General features: G+C 52.5%; 1 protein-coding gene across 5 annotated transcripts in view; it reads right to left on the bottom strand.

Moving 5' to 3' along the window:
- Nucleotides 1-572: 572 nt before the first annotated feature.
- SHANK3 (SH3 and multiple ankyrin repeat domains 3) overlaps nucleotides 573-22,377 on the bottom strand; it is a 69,278-nt gene continuing 47,473 nt past the window's right edge. For 4 of the 5 annotated variants that reach the window (XM_056797507.1, XM_056797506.1, XM_056797502.1 and 1 more), the window contains 2 exons: nucleotides 19,525-21,793; nucleotides 573-3,873 (listed from right to left, as the gene is read on the bottom strand). In XM_056797507.1, coding sequence (XP_056653485.1) covers nucleotides 3,213-3,873; nucleotides 19,525-21,793 — 2,930 coding nt within the window. In that variant the 3' untranslated portion in view covers nucleotides 573-3,212. Of the gene's footprint in view, nucleotides 3,874-4,796; nucleotides 4,826-19,524; nucleotides 21,794-22,377 lie in introns of all 5 variants that reach the window. The other variant, XM_056797508.1, reaches the window with a different exon arrangement.

The raw sequence follows: 22,377 nt of genomic DNA on the forward strand, positions 1-22,377 counted from the left end.
GCATTGGCCAGAGTCCTGACACCTTGCCCAATCGCGTTCCTTTACGATACTGTAGTCAGAGGAAATGTTCTCGCGCTTCTATGCATCCGTTGCCTCGGGTTTTCCCAGGTTTCTTGGAATCCACCCCTTTCAGCAATTCTTCTGACCGCGGAAACGCGTCCAAATATCCCTCCTGTCCCTGTTGAAGGAGCTTTGCCCCTCCCCCGGAATCCTGGTCTCCCTGGGATCCCTCCTTTAGATACGTACCTGGCTAGCTAGCTAGACGGGTTCCCGGGATGCCTCCGAGATCCTGCTTGGCTCTGGAGAGCTGCTTTCGCCTACGCTTTGTGCTTTGGGGCCTGGCTATTGGGGCTCGGGTGTTCCCGCAGGACCCTTTCGAGGATTCGGGCTCCTGGGCAAGGTCTAGCTCGGCAGACGCTCTTAGGGGCTCCCCGCCCCCTTTCCTCCAGTTTTCCACGCCTGTCTGCAGAAGCCGCTCTCCTGTCCGGACGGGGCGGGCTTTCTCGGTCAGTGTGCAGTTGGCGAGAGGCGCTGCCCAGCTCCCCTTTCCACAAAGGCAACGGAAGCCAGCGTCGTTTCTTAGAAATTTATTACATAATAATAATATAATAATTAATAATAATATAAGAAACATAGATCTCTGTGGGGTGTATCACAACGGCAGGGTCAGGAGGCCCCGGGGCTGGAGAGGGGAGGAGAAATCTCCCCACGGAACTCCATACAAAAGACGGGGGTGAAACTGAACTGACCCTGTCAAGTTAAAAACCCAAAACGGAATGGAACCAAAAACCCACAGGTGCGTGTGTGCGTGTGTGCGCGTGTGTGCGTGTGTGCACGGGAGAGACTGCATGGGAGGGACGGAGACTGACTGCGTGAGGCTGTCCGTGTGTGTGAGAGAGACCCTGTGAGACTCTGTAAGACTTTTGTGACTCCGTGGGCAGGAGGCTAGATATGACTGAATGTGGCATTGGGTTGTATTACTGTGTGGTTCGATGTTGGTAACTGTCTGTGGCTGTATCACTGCGGGGCAGGGCGAGAGTCCGGGGTGAGTGGAGGGCAGAACAGTGTGCAGGGGGAGCTGGTGAGAGTGAGGAGAATGTGGGGCGAGTGGAGTGCAGAACGCTGTGTGTGCGCGCGTGAGAGTGTGTGAGTGAGTGTGTGTGTGTTCACCCAGAACAACCTCGGCACAGACCTGCGTGCCAGGTCCCCAGGGTGTGAAATTTTCTATTTTTTTATTTAAAAAAAAAGTTAGAAATACAAACAGAACCTTGTGAGTGACATGGACGGATCATAGTCCAGACCCCAACCCCCAGATTTAAAAACAGGTCCAAGAGGGCGCCCCCCCACCCCACAGACCCCAAAGGTCATTGCTGAGCAGTAGAAGTCACAGTAAAGGGGCCATGGGGGTGGGGGATAGGAAAGGACAGAGAGGAGGGGGGGCATCTCAAGATGAAAACAGCCCCAGATTCCCAGCACCCTCCCCTGAGCCGAGGCAGAAGGCTGGGGGTGCCTGGCTCCGAGGTCTCCCCCACCCCCAGCCTAGGGCCCAAAGGGTCCGCCTCCTCTCCCTGCTTGGAGCTGATGGAAGGGTTGCTCCGAGGAGAGGGGTCACTCGTAGACCCCTCCCAGGTGCAAGAGCTCCGCGGGCTGGGACTCCCCCAAAAGAGGAAGATGAATTCACTATATAAACCCTTCCCTCCTCCTTGCCCTTCGATTCCTCCTCAAACTTCGGGGAGAGCCGGCAGGTCCTTGACTAGGGGGCCTAAGCCTGTGCGCACACACTCCCACTCAGACACCCACTCAGTCACAGGGCGAGCCGCCCGGGCCCGGCCTGTCCTAGCACGGGCTTCAAGGCCCAGCACACGCTCCCAAGCCCCAACAGCTTGCCGGTCTCTCACACAGGTGTGTTCTCGCACATTCACACACTCATTCGCACACGAGCCTTCCTGCACGCCTTCCCGCAGTCTAGCCCTCCGCTGAGAGGCACAGTGCCCAGCCTCCGCCCTGATCGCCCACCACTGCATGCCCCCATGGCACACTAGCGCCCAGCCTCGCGGCTTCGCACACAGCCCCGCCGAGGCAGGGGCAGAATGGGAGGAGGGGGCTCTTTGGGGGTCCGAGACACTGGCAGCTGCACTGGGGGATGGGGGGACCCCCTCCTCTGGTGACTGCTGAGTCCGGAGGAGAGGCCCTGGGACAGTGAAACGAGACTGAGTGGGGACCCCGAGGTGGGGCTGGGGGAGGGTGGGGGTCCTCGCTGCCCCCCTTATTGGCTATTGTCTCCCAAGCCAGCCGCGGCCCCTAGTGTGCTGGGGGCGGAGCAGGATCGGAGGGCGCGAGGCCTCACTCGTCCTTTCCTGCAGCACCTAAAGGGGGTGGGGGAGGACGGCGCGCCAGGCCCAGCTCAGCAGGGGGGCGAGGGGGGCGATGGCGGAGCCCAGACCAGCTGGAGCGGACCCGGCCCCCCCCCCCCCTCCGCGCCGAGCCGGGCCGGACCGGGGCCGCGGGGGCGGGTGGCAGTGAGGCCGGGCCCCGCAAGGCGCTGGGAGGTGGAAGACGTGGCGGCCGCCGGCCTGACGCACCCGGCTCCGGCGGAGCCTGCTCGGCCCGACGCGGCTGAGCTGAGTAGAGCTGAACTGGGCTGCGCCAGGCCGGGCCGGGTCGGGCCGGCATGGGGTGGGGACGGGACAGAGACGTTAGTTCCTTTTCTCCTTCCAAATATAGAGCAGATTAAAAATATGCAAACCCGGGGGGAGGAGAGGCCCTGCTCAGCCCCGTCCAGCCCCCGCATGCCGGGCCGCCCCACCCCGCCCTTCAGGACCACGTGCGGAGGGGGGGGCAGGGCAGGGGAACGGGGGCGATAAGCAATGTACAGGGCGACTCTCCGAGCAACAGCAAACAGGACGATTCATGCAACATTCCGGCCCCGGGGCCGCGACGCGGGCTGGTGGGGGGTGGGGAGGAAAGGGAAGAAGAGGCGGGCGGCAAGGGGCAGGGTGCGGAAAGAGAGGAGGGGGCGGGGCCTGGCCGACGTCCGGTGGAGTGGCGAGGCGGGGACAAGGCGGGCCTGTCCGCGGAGAGGCCGGCCCTCGGGCCCCCGCGAGGGGGGCGGGACCCAGCTCGCGTCACGCGGCGGGAGAGGCCCGCAGGCAGGTGGGCGGGGCCCTGCCGGCAGGGCGCCCGGCGGGGTGGGCGGGTCCGGGGGCGCGCGGTCAGCTGTCCGCCAGCGCCTTGAGGGCGCGCTCGATGTTCATTCGATGGCCCACGCGCGTCACACCCATCTCCACGAAGTCGTCCTTGGTGAGCGCAGGCAGGTGCGCGCCCTCGATCTCGTGGTCCTCGAAGCGGTCCCGGTGCTCTCCAAGGTGGATGCTGTCCAGCCAGTCGCCCACGTCGAACTTGGTCCACAGCTGCAGCGGCTTCTGTTGGAAGGGTCGGGCGGGGCCCGGGATGGTGCCCAGACCCGGCCCGGGCCCTGGCCCGGGCCCTGGGGGCCCGGGGGCCGGCGTAGGTGAGGGAGATGGCGAGCGACTCCGCGCGCTGACGCTGCGCACCACGAAGCGCACCTCTTTGGGCTCGTGGGGGATGGAGAGGCTGGACGACTTGAGGATGGTGGGTGGCGTGAGGCCGAAGGGTCGCCCCACGCCGCCCCCGGGACCTGGGCCCAGCCCCTCGGTGCGCTCGAGCGACGCCGGCTTCACGGGGCTCGGTGTCCGGCGGGCCACGGGGTAGCGGCTGCCGGGCCGGACGGTGTACGAAGCCCCGGGCCCCGGGGGACCCACGCCGCTACGCTGCTGCTGCTGCTGCTGCTGCTGGGGCTGGGGCGACGGCTGCTGCGAGATGGAACTCAGCTCGCCGAGGCTGCTGAAGAGCCTGCGGGGATGGAGAGGGTCAGGGCGGGAATGGGGCCAGGGGAGCGGGCGGGGGAGAGCGGGGCTGCACCAAGACATCAAGGACCTAGGGAGGCCCGGGGCAGAGGAAGACAGGAGGGGGCCCCAGAGACCTAGGCTGACGGGTTGGGGGGCCACCTGGTTCCCCTTGTGGCCCTGTCCCCCCTGCTATTCGGGCATAACACTGTGGGAATGTCTGAGCCCGAGCCGAAGAGAGAGGCCCAGGTTTCTCCCTCCTCATCCGTGGCTATCCTTAGCAAGGCTAAATGGCATTTCAAGATGGGCTTCTGAACCCCAGGCTTCGGGAGAGATCTCTGAACGCTTGACCCTCCTCTCCCCTCCCCCGACTCCTGCTGGTGATCTCCCGAGGACAATGAGCCTCAAGCACTGACCCACCAGACCAATGGTCCCCACGGACCTTGAAGCCTACGTGGATCCACTCGGATTCCCTTCCCCCTAGGCCAGGGAACCCCATGGACACTAATCCCTCAGGCACTCCCAGGACAGTGGTCCCTTGAACTCAGACCCCGCCCCCCACCTGCCTTCCTGCGGGGGCTCAGGGAGGTTGTATCAGCTGGGATTGAAGTGCAACAGACAACAAATGCGGTCGCATTAGCGCCCATGCTAGACACATCCCCAGGCTGGACGCACTGGACAGCAGCCGCCTCACTTCCTGGCCTTTCCAGATAATGGATTCGCCCCGGTCGCCTGCCCACCCGACGGCCCCCAGGGGCCAAAAGCAAGGAAGTGAGGCAGTGCACGCAATGACACACAGCACAGCGACCAAAGGCTCATGCAGCTCCACCTACACCACCAGCCCCAAGCTCGCCTGCCTGGCCCCCTAGCCACCCCCAGCCCGGCCCGCGTGGAATGGTGAGAGGCATGGGATGGGGCATGCTCACTTACACAGCCGGCGCTCGGGACCCACCGCCCATCTAGACAGAGCAGCCACATGCAGATGGGGCAAGAAGAAAGCAATGAGAGAGTGTGTTAGCCCGGTGGCCAGACATGGCCCCTCCCCCACCCCTCCCCCGCCCAGTCACAGCCCATGCCTGGACACGGCACATGCCCCAACAGACGGACAACACGTGAGCCCAAGGAGCATGGTCTGGGCCCTGGAGAAAGTGAACTGATGGGGCCAGGGACAGGCTTGAGGTCAGCATTCATGGATCTGCGCAGAGCAAACTGTGAAGGGGCTGGCTACCCCCCTCCATTCCCCAACCCCGGCACTGGTCTGATAGGAAGGGCCGGCTGCAGTCTGTCCACGGAAACCGTTTCCATAGGGATGGAATGATGATCAGTGGAGATAACTCTGATCCAGACCCTCCTCGGTCCTTCAAAAATTGTCCCTGCCTCTGAGCCTGTCCCAAACCTGCTCCTTTCTTCTCCACTTCTGCCCTGACACTGACACTTGCTCCTTTACGCTCCATTCTGTCTTCTCCAACATTCCATGCTTTCCACAAGAAATTTCTGTCTCTCAATCCCCAGCTGCTCCTTTTCTGCATCAACAAAACAGCGGACACAGCCCTGCAAAGGGCTTCAGAAAGTATCCAGTTCAGCCCCTACATTTTCCAGACCAAGAAACCGAGTCCCGGAGTGAAAACTAGTTGCTCAGTCTGATACAAAGAGCAGAGAAGTAGGAAGGAGAATCAAAATCAAGCCAGAGCTATAACTAGGATAGGGCACACTCAGTCCTTCGCCAGCCAGCAAACCTAATAAACAAGAATGATTAGTGAAAAGGGGAAGCTACCGTGTCTCAGCTTCCTGATCTGCTCCTACCTGCAATCAGAGGACCTGTGTTCAAATACCAGCTTTACTTTCCGCAAGGCACCTCCTTAGGTTTGTTTCCTCCTCAGTCAAATTAAGAAATTGGACTAGATGACCTCTAAAAGTCCCTTCTAGCTCTAAATCTATCATCTCAAGCTACAAAAGCTAACTCCTGATCCCTACCCCTTACACTGGAGACAAACAAGAGAATCAACAAAAGAAAAGATTCCCCTGGGCAATGCGGCACTAGGCCAAGAAAGGCCAACAACCAGGGGACTAGGTAGAACAACATCCTCCTCAACTCTCCCCTGCTCTTCTCTAACGTGTGCCAGGATGGCTGGGGTCTCTCAAGAAATTGTCATGAATGTTTAAAGAGTCCTTTACTGATAGAGGGTCTGGGAAACCATTTGGATAGAGGTCCCTACCACCAAAGGGACCAAAGGGAAACTTGGGAGTTCAGGAAAGAGGAAATGTTAGTAATGGAAGGGAAGCTAGATCCTGGGAAGCATCTCTTACACTCTCTTTCCCAAATTGAATCAATCAATATTTAAGTGCCCACTTTGTTTCAGGCACAAAATCCTTGAAAAAGCTGTGTATACTCTTGGCCCTTGTTTCCTCATATTTTACTCTTCCCAATCTTCTGAAATCTGGCTTCTGACCTCATTATTCAAATGAAACCGCTCCTTCCAAAATGACCACCAATCACTTCTTTGCCAAACCTGATGGCTTTTTCTCATCCCTCTTGACCTCTCTGATTTATCTGACTTTGTTGCTCACCTTCTCCTGGGTGGTCTCTCCTCTCTGATCTTTCATGACAAAGCTCTCTCTTGGTTCTCCCAAGTCAGCTGCCCTTGGTTTTACTTAGCCTCTTTGAAGATGACTCCCAGATCCATAAACTCAGCCCATCTCCCCACCCCCTTGGCATCAAATGCAACCTGAACAACACAACTCATTCTCTTGCCCCCCAAAAATACTCCTCTTCCTCATGTCCATATTTGTTCCAAGAGCATCATCCTTCCAGCCACTCATGTTTACAATCTGGGTAATAATCGTCACTTCCAGGCTACACATATCCAGGTATCAAATCTTTTTGGTGCTATCTTTGCAAAGTTGTTTGTGGATATACTCCACTCCATTCCCAAGGCCTTTATCACAATAGCCTCAAGGCTTTCTCTGCTCCAATCCATTCCTCACACTGCTGCCCAAACAATTATCCTAAAGCTCAGAATGGACTACCATCACTCACAGACAAACACACACACACACACACATACACTTTTTGTTTGCAAGGGCTGGGGAGAAACTCAGTGTAGTGAAAGTTGGGTGAAGAAGGGGTCAAAGCTAACACAAAGGAAGTAATGCTGTGGGTCAGGGCCATCTGCAAATTTCCCACAGGCCTCCTGCCCCAAGGGGGTGAAGTGCTAGCCCATCAAGGACTGATTGGCCATGAATATCTAGACATGCATTCCTCCAGATCCAAGGAAACCTTTCAAAATCTTGAAGTGGCATTAGACCTACAGGAAACTGAGCAGCCAGCTGGCTCGGTGGTTCAAGAGCCAGGCCTAGAGATGGGAGACCTCAGACCTTAGAATCTTCATTCAATCACAACCAAACCCAAGGATGGCCATTCCGTTGATCTACTTTCAGGCTCCAGAATTCTAAAATTCCTCCAACTTCTCACAAGTTTCTATTTTTCTCTCTCCCTATACCTTACATCTCTCAAACTTATTATTCCTCCTAACTGACTCCAGCTTCAAGTCACTCCACCTCCATCATGCTCTCCCAGTCTATCTTCCCCTTAGTCTTCCTTTACTTTCCTCCCTCCAAAATCCTGACCTGTTCAATTTGACACTGCCCTCTACCTTTAAGATCCCTTGCCACTATATCCACTCATCCCTTTCAGAACCCTACCCCTCACCATCCACCTTCTCTGCCCTAATTTCCATGCTGCTAAACACCTTTGGGTGTTTTAGTGGGCTATGACCTTAACATAACTCCACCACAAAAAACTATGGTGACCTTAGACTGCACAAAAAAAGCTCACAAGCTCAGAGACTTACAAGAATGAGAAGCTAAATGACACAGGAAACATTCAGTTCTGAGGGCCATATTTTAGGAAGCTGGTAAGCTGGAGATTGTCCACAGAATGCCAAAGGTCCCAGAATTTGTGCAATATGGAGACTGGATGACAAACCAAACAGGATGTGTCTAGCTTTGAAGAGGAAGCTGGGGAAGGGATAGTGGGGGAGACATATTTGAAGCTCTGGAATGTGGAGGAGATTCCAACTTTTTTGGCTTGGCCTATAAAACAGAACCAAAAGCAATGGGTGGCAGTTCCAAAAGTGCAAGTAGAGACTAGATGTCAGGGGAAACGTCCTAACCACTCAGGCTCCCTCCAAGTGGTATGAGCTGCCTCACAAGATAATTAGCCCTATTTAATTGAAGATCTTTTGAGTCAAGGCTGGGTAACCACTTCTTGGGTGTGTAGAAGGTAATCTTTTTCAGAAATGGGTTGGACTATCAGGCCATTGGAGTGCCTTCTAGTCTTGAAACTATTCTTCTGAACCATGGTAACTGGGTCCACTACAAATTTATGTTAACCCAACTTCAACTGGGCTCCTGCTCCTGCATGCCAATCCTTTTACCTCTCCTTGACAGTTTATTAACTCCCTAAACGACTCTGTTCCAAATTTCTCTTTTAGTCATTTTACACTATTCCCTTTCCATTTCTTATCAGAGAACTTGTCCATCTCTGAGGAACTGAGTCATCTCCTCTCCCTTTAGGTCCCCTCAACATCATCCAAACCCCATCCCCATCTCTCTTCCTTTTGAGGCACCAGGTGACACAATGGATACAGCACTGGGCCTGAAGTCCAGAAGACCTAGTCCAAATCTAACCTTAGTTAGTTGGAGGCTGGTGCTTGGAGTTGGAGGAGCCCACAGACTGTTTTCTCCAGTTTGGTCACATGAGTGATAGGGACTGCTCTCATTCCTTGCCTTGGCTCTCCAGGGCCTTGGGCCCGCTTTGGCTCAGCCTGAGCAGAGTGGGTATTTTAAGCCCTCTTTCCTTCTCTCCTCTCTCCCTCTCTCTCTCTCTCCCTCTAATACTTTCTTCCTCCTGTTTGTAATTAAAACACCATAAAAAATTGGCTGCTGACTTGAGTGTTTCATTTAGGAATTACATAGCTGAATTCCTTGGTGACCTTAAATTAATATATATATCAGTCTTTTAAGGTGATTTCAATATCACAGTGTGGCCTCAGACAAGCCACTTAAGATCATTTCCTCCAAACTGTCTTCTCTTTCATTTCTTCACCCCCTTGTAATCTACCCTCTGACTGAAACTGTTATTTCTGAGGTCAGCATCAACTGCATAATTCAAGTTCAAGGACTTTTCTCACTCCTCATCCTACTTGAATTCTCTAAAGCATTTTACACTGTTGTCACACTCTTCTAGACACAGCCTCCTCTCTGGGTTTTCATGATTGTTCTCTCCTGGGGATCTTCCTACTTCTCTAACCAGTCTTTCTCATTCTCCTTTGCTGGCTTAGCAGTCATAAGTAGGGGTAGCCCCCAAGGATCTGTCCTGGCCCTCTTCTTTTTTTAATTCTCCACTCCGGTAGGGACCTCATCAACTCCTATAGATTCAATATTCATCTCTCTGCCCAATGACTCCTGGATCTTTGTGCGAATTTTGCATTGACTTATCTGTGAGCGCTTTATTTTCTCTACCCACATCATTCCATAGACTACACCAACTGAGGGCAAGTAGGTACTATAGTCTTTCTTGTCCTTGTTTTCCTCTTATATAGCACACAGCAGATGTGTATAAATTCTTGAAGAAGAAAAATTGAGCCAGTCTGAGAGTTCAGCCTGAAGAAGAAGGGGAGGAAGGAATCTAGAAGGGCCAGGATTGACTGTATATAAGAATGCAGCAGCAGACCATAGTGGCATAGAACCTACTAAGTGCCCCCCTAAAGTGGATGAAAAGATGGTAGGGAAGTCTAGGGCTGAGTTTACTGCTGGTTGTGGTCAGCCAGGGAGATAGTGGGCATAGGTAGAGGTGACGAGCATGGGCATAGGCCTGGATGCTTCCACATTTGAGCAAATGCCCAATCCACAGAGACCAGCTGACCAGCTTGCTGCCCTCAATCTCTTTATAAATGGCACCACAATTCTGGAAAGTCTCTAAACACCCCAGATTGTCTCTCTTCCCCATCCCTTTCCAGCTCCCATCACTTCCATCATCAAATCCTGTGGAACTGTCCTTCAAAATGTCTCTTGCATTTGTGCATTTCCACGCCCACTCTAGTCTGCTCTTCTTTTAAAAACTTTTTCAAAGGGTCCTTGCCTCCAGGCTCTTCAAATCCCATCCTCCTGCAGACCTGGTCAAAAAAAATCTCTTTTCTAACAACTTTCAGTGGTGCCCCCTGCTGACCACCTGCTCAATCTTCTCTTCCACAATGCAGTTCAAACAAGCCACTCTCCCCTCTGTCTCCCAAATGTTACAAATGTTACTTGCTCATGTGAGCTCCCATTGTGTCTTACTCTGTTCCTTCATCCTGGGCCTCAGCTTCCCCATCTGAAAATGATGGGGTTCCCCCAGATAGTGTCAGCTCTCACCTCACACCTTTGTCTCCATTAGGTCCCCTTTCCAAGCCCTATCTATCCTATATGGTAACCCAGACCTCAAAAACTACCTCACATACCCAACATGCAGCACCCTCCACCTCAGCTTCCACAGGGGAGTTACTCTGGAAGGCAGACTCTTGAATCATGAGCCCCTTTGGCAGTTTGATGAAGCCTTTGGGCTCCTTCTTTTAAAAGTCTTAAAATAAAATACATGAGCTTACCAAGGAAACCAATTGTGATGAAATACATTTACCAAAAGATTTTCTAAGTACATAGATCCAAGGTTAAGAATCCTTTCTGGAAAATGTGTCCTCATAGAATATCTTCCATTGCCATCTCATACCTTTTGTTTAAATCCTTTATTTGTTTGGAGAGGGAGTGACAAAATAGATCATAAGTTGAGCTCAAAACCAGTAAGTTGAGGTCCTGCCTCTGATGCCTACTGGCTCCATTATGACTGTGTGACCTTGGGCAAGTCACTGAACTTCCAAGTACTCTAAGCAATTCTCTAAGAGTATCATTTGTAGAGAAGATGCTGACTTTAATTGGTAAAAAAAAAAAATTCCCCTCATCTGGGAGTTCCCTATACCAATGAAATCAGAAGTCTGAACTCTATTTCCGTTTCATTTCTCATGTGTACCATCGCCTCTTCTATAAGATTGAATCTAATGCATGCCTGTGTTTTTCAGGAAATATAGTCCAACCTAAGCAAGAATGTCTTCTCCAGACTTCCTGATATGCAGTGATGTCCAGTGAGGGGATTCTTCATCTAACACAGACAATGCTGTGCCAACTTCTTCAAACCTCTTCACACTCTGATGCTAAAGGCCAAAGAGGCTGTGTGTGTGTCTGTCTGTGTGTCTGTGTGTGTAAGAGAGTAAGAGCAGGCATCAGATGAACATACTTCTAGGACCCCACTACACAGAAGGAGCCAGATGTGGATTTTTAAAATGGTATTAGAAGACTCAAACAAAGGTCAGGATTTCTGGTTGGGGTGGATGAGAAAATGAAAACCAACAGCAGACAGAAGGCAGAACTGCCCCACTCTTACCTGGAATTTTTCTCTGACAAAGAGAATGATCTCTGCTCTGGATATGATGGCCCCAAAATGTTCAACAGTTATTGAATTCCAAGTTAAGTAAGGAGACAATAAGAGAGCACCTGGCTGCCCTAGACTAAGGATGAAATCAAGATGGCTAGCCCAATGCACTCATCTGATTCCTGTTCTTGCTGTCTCTTACACACACACATCCTTTAAGTCTTAAAAGAAATGGTGAGTTGAACAATGATGGAGAACAGAAGCAGTGCATGAGACCTCAACTTTCCAAAAAAGACAAGAGAGCAGAGTTTGAAATTTTGAGAGCAATGAGCTTGACTTAAATTCCACATTAGTTCCTAGAACTAATAATTAAAGAGATGGTTGTTGAATATCTAGAAAGGGCAGCAGTGGTGAAGACCAAGAGCCAGCTGGGCTTCAACAAGAACAGTCCCTGCCAGCCTAACTTTGGCTCCTTTTTTGGACAGTATTACTAAACTCCTTAATAAAGGGATTGCTGTGGACAATGTTTATCAAAATTGTAGCCAAGCTCTTGATAAAATATTCTATTCTATTCTTGTAAAAATGTAGAGATGTAGACTAGACAATCAGACAAATCCAGAACTGGTTAGCTGATCTCCAAAAGTAGTTATTAATAGTTTAATGCCAACATGACAGAAGGTACTTCATAAGGCATCTTAGGGATCAGTGCTGGGTCCTGAGCTATCTAGCATATGCATCAATGACTTGCATAACAGCACAAGTGCATGGCCATCAAATCTGCCAGTGATACCAAGCCAAGAAGAGCTAAGAGCACCCTGGATGCCAGATCTAGGATCCAAAAGGCTCTTAAAAGCTCAACCCTTGGGCTGATCTAAAGAAATGAAATTCAGTGGGATTAATTATAAAGTCTCATATTTGGATTTGAAATACCAGCTTCTCAAGGAGAAGATTCTGAGGGCACAGTTAGACAGCATTTATTCTCTCAGGCATCTAGGGTTTTGTATGAACTGAAAACCCAATGAGTCAGCAGCAGGATCTGCCACTGCTGTAACAACAAACCAAGGTGCTCTTTGGCAGCTTTAGGGCATAGGACTTCCAGGAATAGAGAGGTCATTTGGACTATTGTGTTCAGTTTGGGGCATCTCTGGTTAAAGACACTGATAATCTGGAAAGTGTCCAGAAGAGAGCAACCAGGTCTTGATATATAAAGGAATCCGGGGAGTTTTGCTTAGAGAAGAGGATGCAGGGAGGAAATGAGGTCTGTGCTCAAGTATTTGAGGGGCCATCATATGGAAGATAGATTAGCCTTGTTCTGTTTGGCCCCAGAAGGAAGAACCAGGAACAATAGGAGGAAGTTGCATAGAGGCCAATGTAGTCTTGACCCCAAGACAAGTATCCCTACAATGAGAACTGAACCAAAATGGAATCAGCTGCCTAAGGAAGGAGCAGATTGCCTCTTTTCAAGGGTCTTCAAATAAGGATCAGATGATCATTTGGGTGTGTCATAAATGAGACACTTTTTCTATTTTAGATTAGACTAGATGGTTGCTGGGGTCCCTTCCAATTCTCAAAGTCTTGGATTCTGTAATTTTGTGAAATCTTCAAGTATGACCAAGATAGATGAAGCAGCAGGGAAGGACTCTATGTAGCCCACATATGGAAGAATTTCTTGCTTTACCCTTAATGATTATTCCCTCTTTCAAAGGTAGAGAAACTGCTAATGGGAACTTTTGTTCTGAATCTGATTTTCATGAACAAGGACGACTCATTTGAAGTAGTCACTTCTTTTTAGAATTTGTACTGGTGAAGAAGAAACCTAGACATAGTCTGACATGCATGATACATTTGGGGAAAGTAGATTCCAAAAATGCTGAAAGGATAGGTAGAATCCCATGGCTTGAAATTCTGTAGAGGAAGTCAGCCCAGTTGGGCTAGAATACTTTCAGGAAAATTATAAAGGTACAATGGGATGGTGTGCATGCAATAGGAACTCACCAGGAATTTTAGAATTTTTTAAAGAAAAAACATGGGGAACTATCAAATTGTGAAGCCCAAAAGTCACTCCCCAGGGGCCATCAAAGTGCAAGAACAAACAGATCTCAAAAAAAGAATAGCAAGCTATTGACAACCCTTTGAAAAACTTCCGAATAGTTATGAATAAGGCAAATATAAATGAAAACAACTCACAGGTTTCACCTCAAACCAAATAAATTGGCAAAGACCTTCAACCTTTTGAAAAAGTTTTTGGAAATTGGGTACTGGAAGTGACTAATATGTCCATTTACTTTAACTCTGAGATTCTATATCAATAGGCACTCAATCAAGAAAATCAATGGTAAAAAGAAAGCCCCCCAAAAAAACTCCCAAATATTTATAATAGCCCTTTCTTTTGGTAATGACAAAGAACTGGAAATAATGCAAATGCCCCCAGATTGGAGAAGGCTTAAAAAGACGGGATGCATGAAAGTCATGGAATATGGTGGTGCTAAATGAGGAGTGTGACAAAGCATATCTGAGGCAGAGGTAAAATAAGAACCAGGAAGACAAGCACCCCAATGACTACAGCAATGTAAATGTTGTAAAGAACAACTTAGGGGCAATGAAACCAAACAATTGATACAACAATATGAAATTATCATGAGCAAGCCTGGCCCCAAAGAAGAGATTGCAGTGGCAAGGGAATCTGGGTGAGAAACACTTCACATAACCTCAATATTTTTCTGTGTATTTGTCTTAATGAAATGGGTTTTTCCTTTAAAAAAAAAAACTCTTACTTTCTTGTCTTAGAATCAATATTAAGTATAGGTAAGGATTAGGCAATTAAGAAGTGCCTGAGGTCAAATTTGAACCCAGGATCTCTTTTCCTTCTGTTTTATTCTTGGGATATATGGGATGCTCTATCTCTGGGTGAGAGGGCAGTGGTGCATTGAGAAATGAAGGTAAAATGAAACCAGTAGATGCCAATCATTATTTTAAAGAATAAAAAAAGTGCAGAAGATGGAAGAAAGGTTAGGTAATAAAAACTGAAAGTTAAATTCATGTGTGGCACTTATAGTCCTAAAAGGACAATTTCAGGGGTGCTAAGCCCTGATATTGATGAGCTCCCATCTGATATTCCAAAGGCTATGGGGAATAGAAAAGGTACCTCAAGACTAAAGGAGGTCAAATGTCACAGTTTTCAAAAAAGGATGGAGATTGTGAACGAGAGAGAGAGAGAGAGAGAGAGAGAGAGAGAGAGAGAGAGAGAGAGGCAGACCATGAGGCTTTCTTTTGTTTTAAGAGTGAGGGACTATGGAGATAGAGTGCTCCCAGTTCTGTTAGTCTGAGGGCTCTAGCAGGTGCTTTTCCATTGCTTTATTTAATTGTTTTTCTTTGTCCCAAGGGAAGGCTCTTTGGGTTTTGGGGTGGTCAGGAAGGGAATAAAGATGACTGGAAACAGAGGACACAAAATTTAAAAAGAAACTCAGTAGGTTCTGGGGCTGAATAAAGTCGGAGAAATGCTGAGGGAGCCACCTGCTAGGATGGTAAGAATGACCACATCTAGGGTCAAGACAGGCCTGGTCAGACTATCAGAACAGTCCAAGGCTGAAAGGCTAGATATCCAGGCTCTAGCAAAGGGAAATGAGCTATGGACAGGCTCCATTCTAGGGGGAAAGACAAGAGGTCAAAAAAAAAAAAAAAGACTATGGGAGGTGAGCCCAGGGGCATCTGATGACTGTCCTCCCAGGGCTCTTCCTCTCACTCTTCATTTCAGAGAAAGTTAGGCCTACCGAACTCAAACCTTTCACTAATACTAATATGAAGCCCGGCTATGGGGCCCTCACACTACTTGAAACCTAGAGGCCAAAGCCAGATAAGGAGGGTAGGAAGGGCACATCTGGGAAAGGAGCAGGAATGGCTTGGGGGGGGGGGGGAGCCATTAAGGCTCTTAGTAGCAGAAAAGACCAGAGAAGTTTGGGACAAAAGAAAAAAGAAAATGCCTCCCAGGGGCCCTTTAGGTAGGGATTAGGAACTGGAGTAAAGTTCTCACTTTCAGCCTGATCCCCTGAGATCAGGTCATTTCTGCTCCTTTCCCAGATGTACCCTTCCTAGGCTCCTTCTTATCTGTTCATATTTCTACTGTCTGAGGGCAGTGGCTTCCTGAGATCCTCACCTACAATATCCCCTCATAAAATCGAGGTTTACTTGAGGGCAGAGGTGATAATAATAGAGCTCCCCATGGTAGAAGTTAGATATTTTTCTTATACTTCTTCCTTTCTAGGATGTTAATGGAGGGTTGAAAATCCCGAGAGAAAGATTACAGGCCCAACCCAAGTCAGAATTCCTAGGAAGATATCCAGCCAATCGCCCTCTCCTACCACTGTCCAGTCCCCAGTCCAGCTTTCCCTTTCCTTAGCCTCTCTTGCCCAAGTCACCAGCATGAACCCACAATAGCTTCCTTTCTAAGGACCACAGCATGGCATCCTGCACCCCATCTGAGGACAGAGAGGTAGAGATTCAAGACCAAGGTCAATAGCAGCCCAGGAAGGATGGATAGAAGAGAACAGAGAAGACTGGGCAGCTGGGATGAATGCAGATAACTGATGGCTAGCTAGGGATGGAGGAGAGGACAGAGGAATGGATGGATGGATATTAGGGCCAGATAGGCAGAGAACAGCTGAATGACAGAGACACACAAGGGAGAGAAGAACAACCCTTTTACTGCAGGTAGAAATTAAATGTATGAGGTGCTAATGTGATTAAAATATCACATCTTGTAAAAAATGTGATGAAGGGGTTTGAAGATAAATCCTAGCCATCCCCTCTGAACACTTGAGAGATCCTGGGGATATATGCAGGGCAGGGAACCTAAACCAAGACAGACAGCTCTTTCACCAATTCAGGTCATCTCTGCTGTACAAGGAAGCTGAGAGTGTGGGATCTGTCATGTGTATAAGAAGAGAATCATAAGTGACAGGCCCCCAGGATAGAGGAGCCTGCTTCTGCACATCAGAGGAACAGGACTGGTTGTGGACAAGCTCTAGAGAGGGAAGGTGCTCCTGCAGTTAAGGCCATGCAACTTACCACCTAGTTCCAACAAAGGAGTGTTGGTGTAGGTAGGAATTCCAGGGCCAGCACCTGTGAAAACCTCAGGAGATGGGTGAAGGAGCCACTTGCCCATTCAGGGAAATTGTGACCATGATGCAAGCAGGTCTGACTTGGCTCCTGCCTCACTATTGGCAAGCTTGGCTATTCCTAAGTACTTGGTACTTTGTTTCCCCTAGACAGGGGCATCTGTAATTCACACCTGAGCATTTTGCTTATTTCTGAGCAGAAAGGGGAACAGCTGTTAGGGCTGAGAAGAGAGATGAGGGAAAGGATGGTCTACAATCCTTCATTTGCTCTCTTTCTCCTTACCAAGAAATACAGTAACTCTAGAAATTAGCTACAGTAAATATGTTTGGAAGTCAACCCCTAGGGATTTGGGGCAAAGTACACAGTAGAATCAGACTGAGCAGAAGACTGAGAGCTAGTGTTGGAAGGAGTGGTATGTGACAGTTAACAGAAAGAAGCTCGTGAGGATACAAGTGAGATCAGAGCTGGAGACAGAGAAAGAGACAGAGAGGCAGGGAGGAAGGGAGAAGGAAATGGAAAAGGAGGAGAAAGAGGGAGGGGGTGAGAAGAGAGATGAAGAAAGAGATCACACAGAGACAGAAAGAGAGGGGAGAGAGAGAGAGAGAGAGAGAAAGAGAGAGAGAGAGAGAGAGAGAGAGAGAGAGAGAGAGAGAGAGAGAGAGAGAGAGAGAGAGAGAGAGAGAGAGAGAGAGAGATGGAGAGGTGGCAGGCTTGCTTATACCTAGTTTACAGACCTCTATAAAATGTCTTGAGTTGGACTAGATGACCTTTTCCACTCACAATCTCTTATCCTGACTCCAGACTGGGGAGCCGATTCCATGGTTACTGAGAGTGAACAAGTCTCGAGTCATGACTATGAAAGAGAGTGGGCTCCAGAGAGGGGGCAGAGAGGCAGGCAGCCTGTAGGGCTGGCCAGAGAGATCACAGTCAGGAAGGATGCCCCACCAGCTTGGAGGGCAGAATAGAGCCCAGGAAATTCAGGGATCTTCATTTAGCATCCAGACCAGTTCAAAGTTTTATGCCCAAAAAAGCCACTGGCATCTCAAGCTGGGTCAGGACCTGTTCCCTATTCGAGTACTAACCTTTCCAAGTTGCCAGGGCAAGAGGTTGCACTAAAGCTTGGACTTCTCCAGAATCAAGGTTCTGAATATTCACCAAATAAAGGGAGACACAATGAGATGCTCTAGAGCAGTGATGGCAAACCTTTTAGAAACTGAGGGCCCAAACCACAACCCTCACTGCATGTGAGCCCCCTGCCTGTCCCCAGACAGAGGAGAGAGGAAGTGCACAGTCCCAAGGCTACCCTACCCCATTCCCTCTTTAGGCTACACATTATAAAATACTCTTACTATGTGGTCTAAAACCCTTAGCAACCTTTCTTTAACCACCAATCCCCAACCAATGCCTCAAACTGGAACCTTTCACATCTCTCCAGTCCAAGGCATAACCAGGTCCTTATGGGAGTGAGACCTGACCAGACTCCCCTGAAAGTAATGAGGGTCATGAGTGGAGGAGAGAGAAGAAAGTACATATTTGAGGAATTCAATGAAAAGAAGTTTGATGTCACCATTGAGCAGCAGCTGAAGGAAGAGTCCTTGGAAGGAGTGGTCAAAGAGGGATTCACTGGTTTAGGGAAATCATTCCTCGAGGTGCCAGGCCCCGCCCCCTCCCTGTTTGAGCTTGATAATAGATTGTGCCTTTATTCTTGACCACTAGAAATGATAGCTCAGACAGAGCCGGGCAGAAAGCTCTTCAAAGGCAGAATGAATTTGGGTCTCTGGATTTTCTCTCTCAGCAAAGATGCTTAGAGTAGTTGGATTAATAAATTTCTCTTTGGCAGGCCTGTGTGCCTAAAAGAAGAGCGTACAGTTTTTCTTCCACTTGAGAAGGGAGACTGGACAGTCCCTCCCCCCCCCCCCAGTCCCTGCTCCCAATTGGGGCTGGGGGAGTCAGGAATACAGCCTGTGGGCACGAGGAAGATGGAGGCTGAATGACTGCAGCTGGGCTATGTGATGAGAGATGAGGTGAGGGCAGACTTGGGTGCTGCCAATACCCTTAGATTTCCTGTGATGCCCCACCTGTACCTCAGGCTTCTTTCCCACTTTCACCTTCAAAGAATTTGAGAGTTCAAAGGGACCTTAAAGTCATCCAGGCCAACCTGCCTTCCCAAGCCCAAGCCTGAAGCCACTCTAATGGCCCTGACCAGTAAGTGCCAGTCTAGCCACTACTAAAAGAAGTCCAGTGGCGGGGAGTTCACTCTTACCAAGACAGTCCACTCCCTTTAAATAGCCCATTAAAAGCCTGCCTCCTTGCACCCCAGGGGTGATCCTGGTCCCCATTCACAATACCTCTGGGGCCAGGTAGGGCAAGATGCTTACAGATGGTGAAACTGAGGCTCCTAGAGGGTAACCCACCCCCCCCCATCACCCAGGCCTCAATGCTCTTGTGTCCAGGTCTTCCCTGACTCCAGATGCAGCAGTTTTTTACCCTGCACCCTGATGCTCCCAATTCTGCCCTTTGGGGCCAAACCAACCCAGGCTTACTCCCACTGAGCCAGCCTGCTGAGCCATGCAGAAGAGAAGGGCTCTGATGGCAGGCAGCCCCATCCAGCTGGGGGCAGAACCCCTCAGAAAGCTACAAGGGTGTTCTCTGGAGAGCCTGTGGAGGAAGAGGGTCAGTGGGAGGGCTGGAAGGGCACCAACCGCCTGGAGAAGCCAGCATGTCCAAGCAGGATCCTCAGGTGCTTACCCCCAGCCCAGCTCATAGGACAGGGCTCAGGAGTGCTCAGTGAGCTCCAGGGAAGCAGGGAGGAAGAATGACCACCACGGGGAGATGAGCTACCCAGCCCCTGGGGGTCCAGGGAGCAGCTCACTGAGGGAGCCACAGCCCGTGCCTGGAGCTCCGAGGTCCGAGGCCGGCTTAGTCGTGGGACCATGGCCCAGAAAGCCCGTTCTCGTGGCCAGGGGATGGCCAGAGAGGCAGGCTGGGAGGGGAAGGGAGCATCCACATGCCCTGGACATGCCCACCTTCTCCTCCTCCTCTCCACCCGCCCCGCCCCGCCCCCAACCGCTCCCCACTCACCGTGCAGCCACAGCAGGCGACTTCTTGATGGGATCGAGCAGGCCCCCCAGGCCTCCCACGGGCTCCTCCCCTAGGGAACGGGTGTCTTTGTTGAGCTGTTGCAGTCGGGAGCTCAGCTCGGTGATCACAGTCGGTTTGTCGTCTTCGGGGCCTGGGAGTCCCCGGCTCTCCACCGGGTCCCCCCACAGCTTAGACCTTCTCTGGAAGAGGTAGCGAGGGCGGGCAGGCCCAGCTCCGGAGGCCAGCCCGGCGGCGGCGGCGGCGATGAGCTCGCTGTCCGAGGACTGCTTGAGCAAGGGGTCCCTGAAGGTCACGGGCCCCTTCCCGAGCGGGGACTTGAGTTTCGGTTTCGGAGGCACAGGCGGCTTCTCGAGTACAAAAGTGTGTCCGTCAGCGAAGGAGGTGTGCGTGTCCGTGGGCTCGCCGCTCTCGGAGCTCAACGTGGACATGCTGGACACGGTGGAGATGGTGCTTGTGGTCTCCAGGTGAGGGTCGCTGGAGCTGCGCGTGTCCACCTCCTCCACACCAGAATCCGCGGCTGACTCCGGAGCGGGGGGCGCGTCACTGCTGGGCTTCCCTGAGGCTGGGCTGGGTGAGGCCATGGGAGAAGGGGCCGGCACGGGGCCCGGAGGGGGCGTGGTCACCAGGAGGCCGTTGGCAAACTCGTCTGGGGGCGGCACCAGCCCGATCCTGGCCAGCTCTTCCCGGGTCTCCTCGTCGCTGGACGACAGCTGCGCGGGGGGCAGCGTCACCGCGAACACCACGTCGGGCTCTTCCTCCGAGCTGCCCTGGCCCAGCACCGTGTCGGTGGCGGGGGCCGGGGGACTGCTTGGGGGCTGGGCCCGGGGGCTGGGCAGGGCCCCAGGAGCGGCCGCCGGGGCAGCGGCCGGAGGAGGGGCCTGGCTCAGCTCGGGGGTGTCCGGGGTACTCTCCTCGGCCTCCAGCTCGCCAGGGCCCTGCCCGTTGCCCGTGGCATGGACTACGATGAGGCCGGCGGGGCGCTGGAGCGACGTGTCCAGGACACTGAGGATCATGGACTTCTTGTCTTCTGGCGTCTTCCTCTCCTCCCGGGGGGACTTCTCGACCTCTCGGCGGGCAGGGAGGGGACCCCAGGCGGGGCCCCGCGGGGAAAAGGCGGGGGTCGGGGAAGCCAGGCTGCTGCGCTCTGGCTCTCTGCTCTGGATATCCACAAAGAGCGGGGCTGGCCGGTCCGTGTCTGGGCTGTGAACGGGGGTCGGGGATCTCGAGGGCACCTGGGAAGCCAGGGCCCGCTCCCGGGCGGCCAGGGCGAGGGCCAAGGGCGAGCTGGGGTCCAGGGGCTTGCCGGTGAGTGGGTGGATGAAGGTGGAGCCCACAGGGGAAGGACTGGGACTGCTGACCAATGGCTTGAGAGCGGAGACGGGCGAGGGTAAGAGCAGGTCCCGGCCACTGCCCAGGAGGCGCTCGTCGATGGATCGGGAAGGCTGCAGGGATGGCAGGTCTGCGGTGGGCGGGCTGCCTTCGATGGCTCCCACGGAGAGGAAGACGGTGGAGCGGCGCCTCTCATCCAGCCGTCGGTCTCGTTCCTTGCCGGGGCCGGCACCGGCGAATGGAAGGCCAGGCGGTTCCCCCGGCGGGTAGTCAAGCCCCCCCAGGCGGTGCCCTCGGCGAGTGGGTGAGGGCTCCCGGGGGAAGCTGCTACCGCTGCCCCCCACAGCCAGGGCAGCCCGATCTTGCGCTTCCTCTACCTGCAGCTGCTTCACCAGGGGGCTCTTCCTGCGCTGGGGCTTGGACGGGGCAAAGAGGCTGGCACTGAAGGCGCCCAGGTTGGCGTAGGGGCTGTCTTGGCTACCCGGCACTCGCGCCTTCCGCCTCAGTCGCTCGGGTGGCGTGGCTGCAGGGGGAGGCCGGCTGCTCTCGGCCATGGCTGGTTCGTGGGGTGAGTCCTGCAAGATGATCATGGACCGAGCCCGCTTCTGGCGCTCAGGGTAAGGGAGAGGCCCGTGAGCGCCTAGGCCGGGGGCATAGAGCCCAGGCGGTCCCGCCCCTCCCAGCCGGGCCTCCAGCCCGGGCTTGAAGCTGGATCGCACGGTGTCGTAGGCACAGCCTGGCGGGGGTGGTGGTGAAAAGGAGGGAGGTGGTCCTGTGTCGAAGTAGTAAGGGGAGGGTGGGGGAGGCGGGGCGGTCTGGGGTGGGGGCGGGATCCCATGGCCCTCACGGACAGCATCCTGCATGGACGAGCTCCTCGGGAACTTCCCCTCCAGGAGAGAGGCCAGCTTCTCATCTTCCCCTACGGAGGGACCGGCAGTCAGGCCCGGGGCCCTGGGGTGAGGCCTGGGGACGGAGAGGGGGTGGGGCGTGGGGGAGCAGTGGAGACTTGGGGCACCTGGGAGGAAAACTGGGGGCGGGGGAGGGTGGCCCTGGCAGGTATCCTCAGAGACTTTGACCAAGTGCCTCCAGGCCACCCTGGCCAGAAGGTCTCTGAGGGTGGGCCCCAAGGCTCTGCTGTTTGCCCTTTTTATCAATGCCTGGGCTGGAGGCAGGGGTGGCAAGCCTACGATGGAGGCTCGAAACACAAAACTGAGAAGGAGAACTTAACACACCAGGGTGATACAATTGGGATCCAAAAATATCTGTGCAGGGTCAAGGCAAACAAGATGAAGTCTGACCAGCTACACAGAAAGCTTCCACTCAGAACACTCAAAAGCCAAATGGAACTTCTGCCACTTCCTAAGGGGGGGGGGGGGGGGGAATGAGCCTATGTGGGAGGGGCTGGGCACCCGAGAAGCCCTGCAGCACAGGCTGGGGGAGCAGCTGAAGAATACTCTCCAGGGGTCCCTACTCCAGGCCAGCTGGGCCCCAGATTCTTCTGAT

Source organism: Monodelphis domestica, chromosome 5 (assembly GCF_027887165.1).
Source record: "Monodelphis domestica isolate mMonDom1 chromosome 5, mMonDom1.pri, whole genome shotgun sequence".
Taxonomy (NCBI): Eukaryota; Metazoa; Chordata; class Mammalia; order Didelphimorphia; family Didelphidae; genus Monodelphis; species Monodelphis domestica.